General features: G+C 42.8%; 2 protein-coding genes across 4 annotated transcripts in view; one reads left to right on the top strand and one right to left on the bottom strand.

Annotated features, from left to right (window-relative positions):
* The window catches only part of slit2 (slit homolog 2), an 84,778-nt gene extending 75,428 nt beyond the window's left edge, over window positions 1–9,350 (top strand). For all 3 annotated transcript variants that reach the window (XM_079278651.1, XM_079278652.1, XM_079278650.1), the window contains 8 exons: window positions 1,711–1,804; window positions 2,046–2,183; window positions 2,999–3,239; window positions 3,946–4,076; window positions 4,184–4,338; window positions 4,930–5,260; window positions 5,703–5,917; window positions 7,355–9,350. In XM_079278651.1, coding sequence (XP_079134777.1) covers window positions 1,711–1,804; window positions 2,046–2,183; window positions 2,999–3,239; window positions 3,946–4,076; window positions 4,184–4,338; window positions 4,930–5,260; window positions 5,703–5,917; window positions 7,355–7,611 — 1,562 coding nt within the window. In that variant the 3' untranslated portion in view covers window positions 7,612–9,350. The remainder of the gene's footprint in view (window positions 1–1,710; window positions 1,805–2,045; window positions 2,184–2,998; window positions 3,240–3,945; window positions 4,077–4,183; window positions 4,339–4,929; window positions 5,261–5,702; window positions 5,918–7,354) is intronic.
* Window positions 9,351–10,918: 1,568 nt separating this feature from the next.
* LOC306784588 (intelectin-like) lies at window positions 10,919–14,199 on the bottom strand (the record flags this gene model as incomplete). The annotated part of the gene is made up of 6 exons (XM_079278619.1): window positions 10,919–11,062; window positions 11,165–11,268; window positions 11,465–11,582; window positions 12,035–12,193; window positions 13,713–13,960; window positions 14,085–14,199. 6 exons carry the CDS (start codon window positions 14,197–14,199, stop codon window positions 10,919–10,921), a joined length of 888 nt encoding a protein of 295 aa, XP_079134745.1.
* Between the last annotated feature and the right edge of the window lie 3,429 nt (window positions 14,200–17,628).

Here is a 17,628-nt window from a genome sequence, read left to right as displayed (position 1 = left end):
TATCCACGCTCCCCAGAAACGTTGCTCACAGATTCAACTCACTGTTATGCGGTCATGCTCCATGTTAGCAGTGCATGTCCTTGATGTTCAAACAGTTTGTAATTCATCCTCTCAGACATCTGGGGTTGTTCTGCTTGCTGATTGGTGTATGTATACATGTTATTACTAAAGCCAAAGGTAAATATTGTGTCATAACATTCCAGGTTATCATTTTGAAATTAAATGAGAAGACTGGTGTTATTCTATGATTTAGCTATTGTCAAAAATTCCCTTAAAAAGACAAAAAAAACCTTTGTTGATCTGGCAACCATTAATTCCACTATAACACATAGATCTTTGAAAGCGGATCACAAATATTCACTTGGTTATATCCGATGTAAGCAGTTTTTCTTTTTTTTATCAAACTTTACTGACACGGGAGTAAATTGCGCATTTGTTTGGGACTATATAAGAAGTGGACGTAGTCGTCGTGACGTTGCCCATTGGTTTGTGGACCTCAGATTTGAAGCCTTGAGTTCAACGATTTGGCCATCGCCATCTTGGATTTTTACAACCACTCAACGGAAGTGACCATATTTGGACTGAGGAGGAGTGACGTAGAGACGTTGTATACGGCTCTTGTATTGGTAGCGACCTGTCAATCACAGTAAGCCCGCCCTAAAGCATCCCCTGCTTTATTGTCTATTTGACTCTAAATGGACCATAATTTACGAAATGAACACCATGTTGTATTGAAGAAGACTTGAAACTAATGTTTACGATATTTACTGAGGGAATAAATCAAGTGAGAAGTAGGGCAATTTTCTCATAGACTTCTATACAATCAGACTTTTGCAAGCAGAGGAGTCGCCCCCTGATGGCCAGTAGAGAGAATGCAAGTTTTAAGCGATTCCGCATTGGCTTCACTTATTAAAACCGGTGGGTGCTGTCTGTCAGTGGCCAGCAAGTCTATCTGGCAGCAGGACGGTGTCCTTTTGATGTCTCACAACGAGTTGACGTGTAATCTGCTGCGAGCAACTTAAATATCTAACGTAAAGTTTCAAAAACATTACGGCTTCTTTTAATATGCTAGTCTCACACTGAAATACAGCCACACTTGGCATTTTTTACAGAAACGTTGTCCAATAACAAACAAGCAGTCGCAGTGTTTTAGTTCAAACTCCCAGGTTCCCTTAATGGTCCTCTTTATTAAAACCATTTGCAGGTACAATTCGTAATAATAATAATAATAATACGTAAGCGAGGCAGCACTAAACCTGCGTCTCCCACCGTTTCACTCGCATTCCCATCGATCCCCCCCGGCGATCGTGTAATTATTCCCGGAGTGGACTTTGTGCTGTCAGGAGTATCGGTTTATTCCCCGATGCCTCATCAGTGATTCGCTCCGAGTCTCAGGAAGGTCGGGACGCACGCGGGGGATATTATCAGGAATATGACACTCCCAGGGATGAGATCATTTATCAGACCGCTGTGTTGGTCAGAGAGTCATCCATCATTAGAGTACACACCCATGCAACACACACACACACACACACACACAGTCACGGGCCTGCAGTGCATGTCCACACAGAGATGCTTGATCATACCAAGATGCACAAACAAATATCAAGGTGTTTCATAAATTAATTTTACTTTCTTTATTATTTGATATTATTGTGAATGGTATGCAGAGCATTGAAAAGGTGTGTGTGTGTGTGTGTGTGTTCCCAGGGGAGCTTTGTGAAGAGAAACTGGATTTCTGCGCTACAGAGTTGAACCCATGTCAACACGACTCAAAGTGCATTTTGACCCCTCAGGGATACAAGTGAGTGGACTACACGCGCACACACACACACACACACACACACACACACGTATGCAGAGTTGGTGTTTAGCAGTGTTTTCTTGTTTTTCTCCCACATGATTTAAGTACGAACATTTCACACGCACATATGTCTGGAAGCCAGCGCTCTTCATCAGGCTAACCAAGAAGACTGCTGCTCAATCTTCAGATTAAAGTCCAGCATTAACGTGTGTGTGTGTGTGTGTGTGTGTGTACATTGTAGGTGCGAGTGCACTCCAGGCTACGTGGGTGAGCACTGCGATCTGGACTACGACGACTGCGAGGAGAACAAGTGTCAGAACAGAGGCCAGTGCATTGACGCGGTCAACGGGTACACCTGCGTCTGTCCAGAGGGATACAGGTGAGGTGCACATGCAGCAGGAGCTCAAAGTGCCGGCGATATCAAAGCGTCTGTAATAGTATTTGTGCAGTGCATGTAAAGTTGTTTGCGTTGGTGACTTTGTCTCCTGCTCTTTTAGGAACATTTCTAACAGATTCTTACGTTGTTTTTAATGTGGCAAAGTCTTTTTTTCTTGTTTGTCAAAAAAACACACTTGTCTTTCTCTCCATGCTAAAATGTTTATTTATTTATTTGCAGTGTGTGGTGTAGAAAGGGCTCCCCCTTGTGTTCACTGTCAGTTCTTTCTTTATATCTATCTATCTCTCTCTCTATCTCACTATCTCTCCATCTATCCATCTAACATCGTTCTTTTTTAACTCCCAAATCTCAGATGTTGAAATGACAATAATATGATTTTGAAAAAGAAGAATAAAGACAGCGTAAAAAGAGATAAACCGTTATTGTTGCAGCAGCACAGGGACAAAAAAAACAGATAGGAAGAGAAAGTAAAGAATAATTAATAAGAGGAATATATATTAAAAATAAACAAATTGAAAGCCATACAAGGGCATATGCAGACAAACATTGCAAGGTAAAGGGACTGTGGTGTGGTTGATAGCTGTACACCAGACTGATGATATGATTATGATATATCATGTTCGCTTCATAGAAATCAAAGAAACCACTTTACGAACATTCCTCATTAGTAGTACTTTGGAACTCATACTTAATATATCACTATAATGCTTGTGAAAATTAAAGTTAAATAAAACAATTTCAGGCACACTTGTTGTATTCATTGTGTGTGTGCGTGTGTGTGTGTGTGTGTGTTGCAGCGGGTTATTCTGCAACTTCTCTCCCCCAATGGTCCTTCCTCGCACCAGCCAGTGTGACAACCACGAGTGCCTGAACGAGGCGCAGTGCGTTGTCATGGGAGCAGACCCGCGCTGCCAGTGCCTCCACGGCTACGAGGGCGAGCGCTGCGAGACCCTCGTCAGCGTCAACTTCGTCAACCGAGAGTCCTACCTGGAACTCCCCTCCAGTCTCCTCTCGCCGGAGAGCAACATCAGCCTGCAGGTGAGCGCTTCATACCAAGTCTCATCGTTCAGGTGTTGTTTTTGGAGATCTCGCCGCTGTCGTGGTGGCGTTTCCAGACCGTGAAAAAAGCTCTAAAAACCCCAGGAAATACTGGTGTCAGGAGAACATGCCTGTGCAGGAAGGTTTCCGAGATCCCATTAGAAACATGAAACTTGGGTGAAACCATAAAAATATTACACCATTATTTGCAGGGCAACAATGGAGGAGTTTAAAATAGAGGTGCAGCATTGGCCCGAGACGGAGGAACTATATAAGGCTGTTCATAAGCTGTTCAGAGCAGGGTAGGCAGTTGGACTCCGGTGTCTGCTCGGGTTCACTTCCTACTCAAAGAATAAACTCTCTTGCATCGAACTCTTTACTGCTTCCAGTGATTTCTTTTAACATTTTCGGGATTCCAATAGCAGCAAAAAAACAGAGTAGACTAAGTGTTGTAGCAGTAGTTTAGACTTCACAGACTGGCCCAGCCTGAGCTTCTGTTTTCCAACAATGTGTGCTAATAGGCACAAGATGGGTTGGTAGAGACCAAAAACAGAGAGTCAATATTGGACTTCTTTACTCATTCAGTCATTCATCCTCCACCCTTAACATATAATTAGGAATTTGAAAGCAGGATAGTTTAACATTGTTGTACTGGTACTTTCATTTTCTTTCGGTCATTAACTCAAACACCCCGGCGTGTTTTCAGATTGCCACAGACGAGGACAGTGGCGTGCTGCTGTACAAAGGGGACAACGATCACATCGCCATGGAGCTGTACAGGGGACGCCTCAGGGTCAGCTACGAAACTGGATCCTACCCTCCCTCTGCTATATACAGGTACATGCACATACAAGCAGAAACGTCCGGCTCACATCCACTTGATGGATGATGCAAACGTTCTCTCTCTCTCTCTCTCTCTCTCTCTCTCTCTCTCTCTCTCTCAGCGTGGAGACAGTGAATGATGGCAGCTTCCACGCTGTGGAGTTGGTCGCATCGGACCAGACTTTGTCTCTGTCCATCGACGGCGGGCCGCCCAAATCCATCAACTCCATCAGCAAAGAGTCCACGCTCAACATAGACTCTCCGCTGTACCTGGGAGGTAAGGACTCGTCTCTGTGTGTCTGCGTGGATGCCTGACAACTGCAGGGAAATCTGGTTTATTTGTGAAGATATAGTTGTAAAGAAACAGGAATATTATTTAGCATATTATTTATTTTTAATGAATGCCCTTTACGTTCACATTGTTGGTCATGTGTGATGAATACATCATAACAGCAGGAAATCAGGCAGATTTGTATTTGTTCTCAGGTGTTGTCTATTGATGAGGCTCAGGTGGACTAACTTAAAATCCCTGGAACTAAAACATGAAACCTCAAGTATAGCCTTGATGTGCATGTTGGTCCTGATTTGAAATGTGAAGATCACAAAAAAACAATATCTACATAAGCACCTTGATTGGTTTTAGAATGAGCCCTTTTAAGCACTGGCTGTCTAGATTACTGCTCTCATTAGTGGAGCGCCCAAAAAAAAGATCAGAACATCCATCCAGAGGAATTCAAACTAAATCATGTTGGCGTATTTTAATAACAATCAAGTGTATTTGAATCTACCCTCTTATGTGTGAAAGCCATTATATGAAGAAGTATTTGTGCACTCTGATGTACCCCTCTGTAACCCTTTCCTCCTGCAGGTATGCCAGAACGTGCCTCGGCCTCCGGGGGCCTCTCGTCCCTGCAGCATAGCTCGGGGGGACGCAACGGCACCAGCTTCCACGGCTGCCTCCGTAACCTGTACATCAACGGGAAGCTGCAGGACCTGGGAGCCGGACTGGGCGCACTGGGCGACGCCAGACAGTGGCTGGGCCACGGGGTGGAGGCGGGCTGCCAGCCCTGCCAAAGGGGCGCCTGCGTCCAGGGAGACTGCCACCCGACCGGGCATCGCGGCTTCACCTGCACCTGCAACCCGGGCTGGACGGGAACGGTGTGCGACCAGCAGGTCAACAACCCCTGCGACGGCAACAAGTGAGTGGTTTTGTTGTGCCTCTGTGTCTGTGTGCCGTGGTTGGGGCGATCACAGTCCTGGTATGGGTCTAACCCTCTGAACACCAAGCAATTTCAGGGCGTTTTTTGCTCTGGTCCCATTTTACTCTCTGTGGCTTTGATTTTAACAGCAATATAAAAGTCCTGCACCTCCATGGAAACAGCACAGCCATGGCTAGAAGTAGAGAGAACTTTAAAATGCTTTCTTGACGGAAGCGTTCGTTACACATGATGTGTTCTAAGACCATCGGAAAGATGAAAATGTGTTGATAATGACTGTTTCCAAAGCTTCGAGGGTAAATCGTGTCGTTTTGGCAATGTTTTTAAAGAGAACATGCGTTTAGAGGGTTGAAACCACAGTTTGGCCCGGAGGTGTGTACCCCGTCTTCACCTTTCCCCGTCTCCCTCCTCCCCCGGTCCTCAGGTGTATCCACGGCACCTGCCTGCCGATCAACTCCTACTCCTACTCCTGCCGCTGCCAGCCCGGCTTCGCTGGCGTCCTGTGCGAAGAGCAGGACCAGGACGCAGCCAACACCTGCAGTCCGTCCCGATGCAAACACGGCAAATGCAGAGTGTCGGGCCTGGGCAAGGCGTACTGCGAGTGTAACGGCGGGTACACAGGAGAGGCGTGCGACAAAGGTGAGGAAAAAAACATATTCATCGCTGCCGTAGAAGCTTTTGAATCTAAAGCATGTTTATCTTGTCTTCTAAGCTTCTGCTTGGCTGTATGTGTGTGTGTGTGTGTGTTCAATGTCTCTGCATTAACGCTTCTAACCCGTTGCTTTTTCAACTCAGCATCTCCTGAGCTTCCTCCTAACCCCTCGCGGGGGGTTACTCAGGTGAGACTGCCTGATCACATCTTACTGTCGTCCTCTTTTTTTTTTAATTCTTTTTTTTTTTTGTACCTCTCCAACCCAAAAGACGTCCAACCACTGCCTCACCTTTGTTTCACCTCATGCAACAAGCAGCGAAGTAGTTTGCTTTTTATTTGTCATCTTTCAATTTACACACAGCACTACGAAAATTCAACATGGTCGTATTATCTTATTTAAGAATTATTATTTTTCTCTCATCCGAGATAGACAATCTTGTCTGTCGAGTGTTAAACTCTTAAGATGTAGAATCTGGTTGTTTCAGGCTGTTCTCATCCAGCATCCGTAGCTATACCTACAAACATATAATGCGCCGTAACTCGTAGATATCCCGGGAAATGATTTTGTAAGTTAGCCGCGTAATCAAAAACAAAGAAGTTTAAATATCACAAAAGCACACACAATGCGGGTCAGAAGGGAGGTGGACTGGTCCAACAGCCAGCGATCTTAGCGATCTTTCTGCCAGGAGACCGCTGTTCGGTCCCCGAGTGATACGAGAAGTCGTTGTCGATATTTTTTTTGTCTCGTAACTTTCTTTCTTCAGTAACGTCACTCCCGTAGTTATTTTAACCCAAACGATGAACTTTCCCTAAACCTTAACAAAGCATTTAAACCTAAGTAAAATGTTTTCTGTGACGATGGGAAGTTTATTTTGAAAGGACCATTTACAGGTAACAAGCGTAAATTGACACGTGTTTCCGACTTTTGTAGGAAAACACACGAAAATTAGGATAAACTTTTGCGTAGGAGATTGTATGAGGATATGTGGTTTGTTTAGCACAAACTAACTTATATAGTTATATCAGTAGTGCATGTGAATAAATTACCTCCTGATAAGAATTAACTGATAAGTTTTACAGGGATAGAAGACAAATTATTTATTATTATTATTATTTCTGTATTCATTAGCTTTGTTTGTATTTTTGACAATGTTTCAGTGTTTTGTAGTGGTGGGATACTTTCACACGTGTTGTACTCCATTGACAGATTTTTTCTCAACATTTCCTCATATTTTGCTTCTTTGAAGCATTTTTTTGTTATTTTTGCATTGTGTCGTCATCCCCTGTCTCACTTTCATGTCCTCTCCGCTGACACTTTGAATTCCGGTGAAGTTGTTTTCACCAGTCACGTCACTTCTGCCGTCTTCAAAGCGGTTATGTGCGGCTAACTCCTTAACTCTGCGTTTCCCTCCTCACCCCCGCAGAGGTGGCCTGCCGAGGGGAACGGGTCCGAGATGTCTACCAGAGGCAGCAAGGCTACGCGGCGTGCCAAACCCAGGAGAAGGTCTCCCGCCTAGAGTGCCGGGGCAGCTGCGCGGGGGGAGCAGACGGACAGGGCACCTGCTGCACCCCCCTCCGCAGCAAACGCAGGAAATACACCTTCCAGTGCACCGACGGCTCGTCTTTTGTCCAGGAAGTGGAGAAAGTGGTCAAGTGTGGCTGTACAAAGTGTTCCTCGTAAAAAAAAAAGAGGGATTCTCCCCCCTCCAGATTTATATTCTTGCCCACCTTACTTGATGTCCAAGGTCCCGATTCCTTCCTGAGAAAAACCCTTCACCTTCCACGGTCCCCTCCTCCCAACCATCCCTGTTTTTTGTTTAGTTTTTTTAAACCCCTAAAAAAAAAAAGGCAAAAAAAAAAAGAGAAGAGAAACAGCTAAAAAAGCGTTTTGTTTCTTTGTCAGTGCTGGACTGATGATTGATGCTTCCTCGGTGGGGATGTTGAATTGTATTGTAAAGTACAAAAACAGACTTATTTTTTATTATGAAGTGGAGAAAAAGACAAAGAAAAGACAAAAAAACACACAAGAGTTGACTTTTTCCTTACTTCTTTTTCGTTGGTCGTGACGACTCCGATGTCTCTTCCCCCGGGATGGCCGACCGCCTCCCCGTAGACTTCCTGCTTCCTGTCTGTGAGTTGTGTGTTTTTAGGAGTAACCTTAATTGGTAGTACCACGGACTCACCGCTAGGAGGAGCTGCATTGAGAGCACGGGAGACGGCGGGCAGCGATAACCCCCCCCCCCCCCCCCCCCCCCCTACAACACGAGGAACCACCACTGTAGACCCCCAGAACCCTCGGAGACTGTGTGCACGATCCCACACACAGCTGTGCTCAAACTCCTGTTATTTCTTACAGCTACTGAACAACACACACACACACATACATGTAGAAGAGTTACACATAATACCTGCCAGGTTGGATACAGTACACTCTGTTTATCTACCCCCCCCCCCCCTACAACACGAGGAACCACCACTGTAGACCCCCAGAACCCTCGGAGACTGTGTGCACGATCCCACACACAGCTGTGCTCAAACTCCTGTTATTTCTTACAGCTACTGAACAACACACACACACACATACATGTAGAAGAGTTACACATAATACCTGCCAGGTTGGATACAGTACACTCTGTTTATCTACCCCCCCCCCCCCTCCCCAGTCATGAATGACAAGTATTTATTGTATCATAAATACCTGTACTTATTCAGTAGATCCCATATGTATCAATCTGATTCTTTTAATATATATTAATTTATATTTGTCCTTATTTTTGTATTAAAAAAAGACATAATCTGTCAAGATAGCTGAACTAACAAAATGGTGTTCTTTATTTTGGTTTAAGAGAATTATTATTTTTTTTTGGATCACTGAAACTATTGTGCTTGCCAGAGACCTTAGTTACATTTTAATCTGCAAATGTGACGTGAAGACATTGTATATTTTTTTGTCGCGTTTCCTGAGAGTTTGTACTGTGCCATTGCCAGAAGGTCTTTATATTAGAGTATAAATGTATAGATCATTTTTTCCCGACCCATGTATTTCACACACACACAATCTCGTGAGTAGCATTGACCCTAGAGGATGCTTAGGAACTGTTTTTACCTTTTTAACAAATTTATGCTTAAAGAATACTGTGACTTTTTCTAAATGAAACTACTTTGTTAGCCCCCACCCCCCCCGGTCTCCAATGTTAACATGTTGCTGCTAAGTTTTTGTACCGTAGACTTGGATCCTGATCTGTATGTTATATAGAACTTCCTGCTCCTACTGTACGGGGGCACCTTGTGTAACAGATAAATACGTCCCCGTCCCCCTCTACACATGTGCGTTGTGCTTTATATTCCCCTCTTCTCCATCCCCAGACTAATGTCAGTTCCCTGACTGATGTTTGTTTATTAAACACAATATTTACCTCACACCTTCGCCTTTTCTTTTTTGATGATCGAAGAGGTCCAAGTTGGAAACGTTCCCCTTCGATACGTCTTCATCAACACACGCACCTCTTCTCTCTCAACAAATGAACCTTCCCCGATCTCATATGCTCCTCCACTTTCCGTTACAGGAATTTTGGAGCATGCACATAACTGTGCAACCAGTTTAGTCCCACTATACTAAATGCTAAGCCTGTTAGGTCTCATTGCCAACAAAGAGTCAAAATAACAATGCCCCCCCCCCCCTGCCCATTATCTGCTGTCTGTGTAGCCGAAGCGCGATATAGTTTATTCCTCCGTGTGCCGGAACCTTCATTGTTGTCCCAATACTATTAGAAACACATCAATAACCGTATGAGTTTATTCGAGGTAATCCCACACAGACCGACTTGCTGCTGTAAATACTAGCATAGTTAGCGTACCAAACGTGAATTCATCCGCAGCTGTAAATAGTCCCTAAGAAATGCACTATTTGGTCCTGTTTTAGTCACATATCCTGAAAACTAATTTTTTTATTTTATTTAATGTCATGTGATTTGTTTGTAAATATATTTTTTTCCTTATTCATAAATACACTGCATATTTGTGCATGAACAAATCAGCTTGATAGACAAGGTAGGAAAGTCGGAAGTATTGTGGGATGGACCAACGCATTTGTCGTCTATTCATGGGATTTGTTAACAAAAAAAATGCCAGCCCCATCATAGAATGTTTTTGTATTCGAGGTAACAGGAGATTAATGTGTGCTTTTGCTCAATGTCTTAAAAAAAACTATACTTACATTGTTTTAGCTGAAATTCTAAGAATGTACTATTTTTGTAAGTTAGACTCACAGAGGAGACAAAGACAGACTAAACTGAAAACACTGGATACATCTTTCCCTCAGTAGCAGCAGGCTTCCGCTAGCGGCTAACGATGACACCAACTTCCTTCAACGCGGATAAATGGATGACTAACCAGAGAAGACATTCGTTGTTGGCAGTGGCAGCTGGTGGAAAATTTTCTAGGTCGGGCCATCCTATCAATCTCACTCTTCTCATGTTCAGGTCACTTGCCCAATATCAGACAGAACTCAGTGGAGTGGATAGATCGGAGGCCCGGACCCAGGCAGGCAAGGCCACCACAGGGTGATGGAGGTCAGATGTAATGTCACAATCTTCAGTAGGCGGGCTCAGGGAGAGAGATTTTTGAGCTAAAATGATCGCTTGTGTGTAATACGGCTCAATGGGCAGAGAATATATACTACAGAGCTTTAAGACACTCTACTCAAAAAGCTTCCAAAAAATGCAAAATATTTGTATTTGAATATGCAGATCAACAGCTCTATCTGCTGGTGTGCGGCATCATTACAAGTTCAATTTAATTAAATTTATTTTGTACAGCCCAAAATCACAAATTTGCCTCAGAGGGCTTTACAATACGACATCCTCTGTCCCAGGACCATCATATTACAAGTAACTGTGAGGTTCCTTCTCTGAAGCACGAGACATGCTGGCTACAAGTATGATTGTTGATGCGTCGGAAACAATAGTCTACGTGTGCAAATAACCGTCTCAGCGGTAGAATAGTAAAACAGCGGCCTCAGTCATCTCTTTGGAAGCGCTCCAGCCTTGCTCCCTTCCCAGTCTGTCCCAGTCAAAGGATGGGAAGTCTCCACACTGCAAAGGGTAGAAATATCCGCCTCCTCCTATACAGTACTGGAGAGACACACACGCACACACACACCAACAACAACAGTATTACTACACTGTGTATCATTTTCTGTGTTGACTGACCGACAGCAGAGGTGTGGGACTCACATGTTCGGTGTCGCAGCCGATCGGCTTGACCCCGGAGCAGATAGCCATGGCTGCACGTTCGTTGTTTATTGCTCTGAATGTGATGAAACCTGGTTCAAACTCCCCTTTCACAGAAACAGAAAAAAACATGAGTTTTTCTTGTTTACATGGATGAATTTGGTTAAGTTAGTTTATGTCTTAGCAATTTTATAATTTGATGGTAACCTTTAACCTTGAAAAGTAATACAATGTTTATTAATTCAAGCAAAGCATTATAGCGAAGAATCTCTGTTATCTCTATCTCCCTCTCATGATACTTACCTCTTGAATTTGGTCCGTATAACATTCTGGTGGACTCTCTGTCTCCATGGTCATACACAATAGGAACAGACGGCCCTCTGTTGCTGCATGAGCCAACGTTGTATCTCACTGGATATTGCTGGAGGAATGTGACAATATACAGCATACATATAGTGCCGTTACTGACGTACGCGAGATACGTGACAAATAAAGCTCTAGCATGAATTCAGCCAGGAAGACTAATCTTGCATGCCTAAGCCCGTAGTTTATTTCTCATACATCTGCCAATCACTCATTATTTCCTTGCTGTTATTGTTTGGGGCTGTTGATCATGATATCAGCTGTTAAGATCAGCTGGTCTCTCACAAAAAATATTATGCAGTTTAGCCGTGGACAGACAGAGATACGCACACACTCATGCACACACTGGACCGATCTCACTATCTCCCGGTTGGAGATAATAATAATAAATACAATAATTATATTTTGTACAACTAATCTGAATACACAAAGTAACTTGTAACTACCTCAAAATTGTGCTTTGTTACTTTACACGAGTGTAACTTTAAAACAACCACACAACCAAGTCACCTTGAAGAGCTGAAAGAGGTTCCCTCCATACAGGCGGAGGAAGCGGTTGTCAGTGTGGTAGCGGAGGATGGCTGCCAGGTTCCAGTGCTCCAGTGGGAAGTTGTTGGGAACGTGCCACACAGACATGTCTTGTGCCACGATATCATAGTATCCTGGATTCTGGGAAACCGCACACACTATTGTCACAACTCTTTTTTGTGATAGATGACATTTAACTTTTCTTTTTTTTTTGCCTCAGTCAACATTCAGTGGGGGTTTTTTTTTCATTGTGCTCATTTTTTAACTTCTCTGGCCTTTCACTTTTATTGACAAAAAAAAAGATAAATGTAACTTGACCAGTACCGATGTTCCAGTAAGCACAACACAGCTCGACAAAACGTTGTTTTTAAATCTAAAAAACTTACAATCACAAAAGTGAATGAGTGTGAATTGTTCCACTCCACACTACACTGTGGAGAGTGAAGGAGACTGACACACCTGTACAGTCCTGACGAGATGATCTAATCAGACACGATCATTGAAAACACCTGTGCAGGTGTGGGAGCTTAAAGCCCTGACACACCCTGAGTCTTTCACTTCCACTGATTGATAAGACCGCTCCTCATGACTGTGCGGGTGTATACAGATCTACACTGTTATGATGATATTTTTGGTTGGTACAAAGTCATGCAAAAACCATGGAAGAAGAAACAGTTACGATAACAGAAGAGGGTTGATTAATATTTTGTACGCAAGTGACCATAATCTTAATGCGGAGGAGTGATGTAGAGACGTTGTATACGACTCTGGTAGCGGAAGTGACCTGTCAATCACAAGGTAGCCCCGCCCTAAAGCATACTCTGCTTTATGGTCTATTTGACTCTAAATGGACCACAACTAACTAAATGAACATCATGCTGTATTAATGAAGACTTGAAACTAGAGATTGAGACCATAAACTCATGTTTACAATGTTTACTGAGGGAATAAATCAAGTGAGAAGTAGAGTCATTTTCTCATGGACTTCTATACAATCTGAGGAGTCGCCCCCTGATGGCCATTAGAGAGAATGCAAGTTTAAGACACTTACGGACTGACTTCACTTTTCAGATCCGGAGGTTGCCGCCTGGTTAACACTGATGTGTCAACGTGTAAGCAGCATATTACTTGTTTACTAGTTGTAGGTGCTCGAGGTGGAGCTAGTTTTAGATACTTAATATACATTTCGGTAGTTTAGTCCAGTGCTTCCCAACCTGGGGGTTGCACCCATCAAAGGGTCACAAGATAAATATGAGGGAATGGAAAGATCTTTCTCTAAATCTTTGGGTGTTTTTTTGTGAAATATTGGATGATTTGTTATTAAAGTGAAACCATGTGGAAAGGGGAAATCTGTCTTTGGTAGAACTGCTTAACACACTGAAATGTAACACCCAGCTGGACACCACTTCTTGTTATTCTAGAATCTTAAAAGTTTTAAATCTGAAATGAACCAGTAACTCCCACTTTCAGATAAATAAAACAATATTTCCCCCTGAATTATAGTGGAGTGGAAGTTCAAAACAATTGCACATATAGCCTGCTAGCAAAGTACATCAAATCACACTTGAATACAGTACTTTAAGAATTTACCAAAGTAACCTTCAGTAAGTGCAATTATTTTCCACCACTGCATTTATATGACACAGTCACGCTCACGTACCTTGAAGTCGTCCGAGGTGGCGCCCTCTGCTGCTCCGAACGTGTTCCTGTTGGACCAGTTCCCGTCTCCGTCCGGCAGGTCAGCGTTGTTGCCCTGCTGGCTCGACCAGCGATCGCCCACCGTGCACCTCCCATAAACACTGTTCTCATGGACGCTCGCCACCAGGGTCCAGCCGCCGCCCGCGGTGGTCATGTCACAGAACGTCTGGTAGACCATGCCATTAGCAGTGGTCAGGTAGTACAACCCATCTGGCAACATTACAGTAAATGTTATAGGGGAAAAATGTTTTATCGTGGGTTGCAACACCTTGAATTCATGAAAAACTGTTGATCAATAACGTGTTAAATTTGAAAGTATTGTCCAGAGAAACACCTTCTTGTTCATTATATCTGTCCTTGATCTCCTTACAGCTCCTCGCAACATATGTGGACCTGATCCTTAATTTCTCCAACTGTTCGAAGTTTGTGCTGGTGAGCTTTTCCATCATCTCGACCGTATTTGCGGCTTCTGTGTGGCTGAGCTCCTCATCTTCTCAAAGTAAAGCAGATCTCACTCAGATATGAAAATTAGACAGCAGTGATATGGGAAAGTAGAGTGTGTGTTGCATGACCTTTACCTATTTGTGGAGAAGGAGCAGCTGCAGAGGATGCATGATCCACTGTCATCCACACCACCAAAACCACCAAAACTGTGTGGTGCAACATCTCTGTGGAAAAAAACATATACAATATACCTAAACATTTAAGATGCCATATGCTTTTGTTGTTTTTCCTTCTTCGTTCAATGACTCACTGATACTGAAGCTGGTCTCTCGATTCAAAGAATGGCTCTCTATACGACGAAACTATTTAGGAGTATTTGTGTCCTGAGCAAGAAGAAGAGAATGAAGTCAACCCCGAGCTTGTCTGTGTTTTGCGTTGGTAGCCGGTCCGGCAGTGTGTGTATGTTTGTGTGTCCCACTGATAGACCGACGGCCAACAGCCAATGTAGCGTAGCGCCCACCCTCCGGTCCTCCTCTGGTCATCACTGTGAGCTCTGTCCGCACTGTTGCTGTTGTTGGCACTGTTAGCTTATAGCAGCCGCCACCACGTTGAGCTGTGCGGAAGCAACCCCTCAATCAATGATTGCTCTGAATTTTTGCCACACACTCGTTTGCCACACACTCGTTTGTCACTCGTTATAAGAAGTGGACTTCATCACCAAGATGTCACCCATTATTTTTTTGAATACTGTTTTGAAGCCTCAAGCTCGTCATTTCAGACATCGCCATCTTTGTTTATGGTCGTCGCTCCCTGAGTGCTATAGAGTGCTGCAGGGATGAGTCCAAAAAAACGAACATGTTGAACGGGTCTTTCGTTAGACGGCTGAAATAAGGTCTGTGCTTAACAAGAGCTTAAGAGATTTTAAAGTTTTGTTTTACGACATTAAATACACCAGTAAATATGCCCCTTATGAATTTTGAAGCTTTTACATGTCAAAATAAAAGTCTTTGCTAACAAGTGGCTAAAGGAGAGTACAAAATGTCACCACATCGGCTACTCCGCCCTTTACAGCCTTGTTGTGTTACTCGTGCTCATGCTACAGTGGTGAGGTTTGTTAGCATTAGCTTTCTACATTTTGACCTTCACAATTGTGAAGTGGTCTATACTCATTTTAGAATATCTAGAAATACAATACCGTATATATATATATATATATATATATATATATATATATATATATATATACAGTGAAATTGAGCTGAAATTGTTCATAGTTGTGATGTAAATTGGAGAATTAAAATGGTGTGTTTTCCTAAAGAAGGTCTGTGAGCATGTTATTCAAAAGCAGGATAATGATTACGAATATCAAAAATAGTATAACTTTTTTTTTGTTTGCTGCGCTATATTATATCTGCAAATCTCACTCTGTCCTTCGTTTGGTGACTCGCCCATTGTGTTGAAAGAATGGTGTTGCTTTTACGCCTGGTGTTCTTAGTTTGTTTCCACTTGTTTCTAAGTATCTAGTCAGTGAAGCAGCGGAGACAACATTAAGTTACTGTGAGGAAATATGTCTTACTGCACAGAAAATGATCATCAATGTGCTCTTTAATAAAACCTGAACAAAAACAAGTCAACTTACCTCAATGAAAGTTGTAACCCTGCGGTTGAAGATTCTGTCCTGGACTGGAAGACCTTCGCTCTGCAGCCGGACCAGGATCTTATCTTTACTTGACATCCAGTATAATAGTGATGCATTTGTTATGGCCATGAGACTCGAGATGATCGTTAATCATCAACAATTGATAGATGTTATCTTTACTGTTGCCACATGTTGGGCTCTCCGGAGTGAGATGCTCTCCTATAGTGTTATCAAGAAGTAGCGCTTACCACAGTGTAGAAATACTCTCTTACAAGTATTAGAACCGGAATATACTTGAAGGACCAAAATTATTCATGATGCAGAATGGCCCATCTCAGAATGATATATAGTATTGTGACATAATTATTGTGATTACATCAATGTGTACATCACATGGTGGAGCTAATTGTTTATAGCTGGTGGGATTTGTGCTTGTGTTCAGTTATTCGTCCAAAATGTCTTTGTTGTTGACAAATCTCACACTCTTTGACTGAGTTGTATTCTTTATGATGCCGTTTTCTATCTTGACCAATCCCAATGTGAAAGTGTACTTTTGATGTTATTTTACTAAACTCAAATCCTCTAACACAACTAAGGGAACAGGTTCTGATTCCTGCTGCTGGATATCACTTTATCCTCGAATGTTTCGGGATTGTTTCCTGACCAGTAAGACTCAAACCATGACGACTATTTTCTCTCTCTCTCTCTCTCTGTGTGTGTGTGTGTGTGTGTGTGTGTGTGTGGGTGTGTGTGTGTGTGTGTGTGTGTGTGTGTGTGTGTGTGTCTCTCTCACTGGTCTATTTTTAGAGGTTAGGCGGACACTGTGAGAAGCATTCACAAATAATTCTACTGCTCCACAAGGCAGCAGGAATGAAAACCGGCAGCCAGCTGTGCCCTCCCAGCTGCACCGGCCACATGTGGCTGTCCGCTGGGACTTCTTGTTGATGAGGCCTTTTGACAAATAATTGGCTTCCGTTTTATCAAATTCTTTTTTCTTTATTTTTTGCAATCTCTCTCTCTAAGTTGCTTAGTTTAAACCCTTCAGAGATCTTTCTTTGAGTTTTTGTTAACCTTGTCCTGTGAGGCTAAATTAAAAATGTTTATGGAAAGTCAGGTCTCTTTTATAGGCCTGTGTCACAACATAGATGTTTTATGGTTTGAGTGACTTCATCTACAGTAACATGAAGTACACTTTGTTGTTAATGGCCTGCAATCAACCCTATCTGTAGCTTCATACTTTATGAGAGAATGGAATTCACTTGATAAGTTGAATATTAACTTGATATGAAAATGAGGATCAGAAAAAAAGATCTGTGTTCTCTGGATTGAAATGAACTATTAATACCAGTAGTTTGGTATGGTAATATTATATAAATGATATAAATGAATATTTAAAATGTGAAAAGGTCTGTCTGTCCTCTGTCATGTCTCACTCCGTCCCCTTCCAACTTAAGTTCAACTTTAATTATTATGTAATAGAAGCTGACCTAGTTCCCAGGACAAAGTCAAATGTTAAAAACTGTGCATTTCCAGTGGCTGAGAGTAAAAGCTACCAATGTCCATGAACATGAAGGAGTTCATTTGTCTTCTTATAGGTTTCCCTGTAACCTGTTTATGAACCTATATTTCTCCTCACTGTAAAAATCTCCATGTTTCTAACTGAAATCGTTATGTTATGTCATCTTCCCTCTTTTATTCATAGTCTATAGTTCACTCTCACGCACACGCACACACACACACACACACACACACACACACACACACACACACACACACACACACACACACTCCCTCC

This window comes from Melanostigma gelatinosum, assembly GCF_949748355.1.
Source record: "Melanostigma gelatinosum genome assembly, chromosome: 11".
NCBI lineage: Eukaryota > Metazoa > Chordata > Actinopteri > Perciformes > Zoarcidae > Melanostigma > Melanostigma gelatinosum.
The sequence above is the reverse complement of the archived record's forward strand: the minus strand, read 5'-3'. Positions and strand labels throughout refer to the sequence as shown.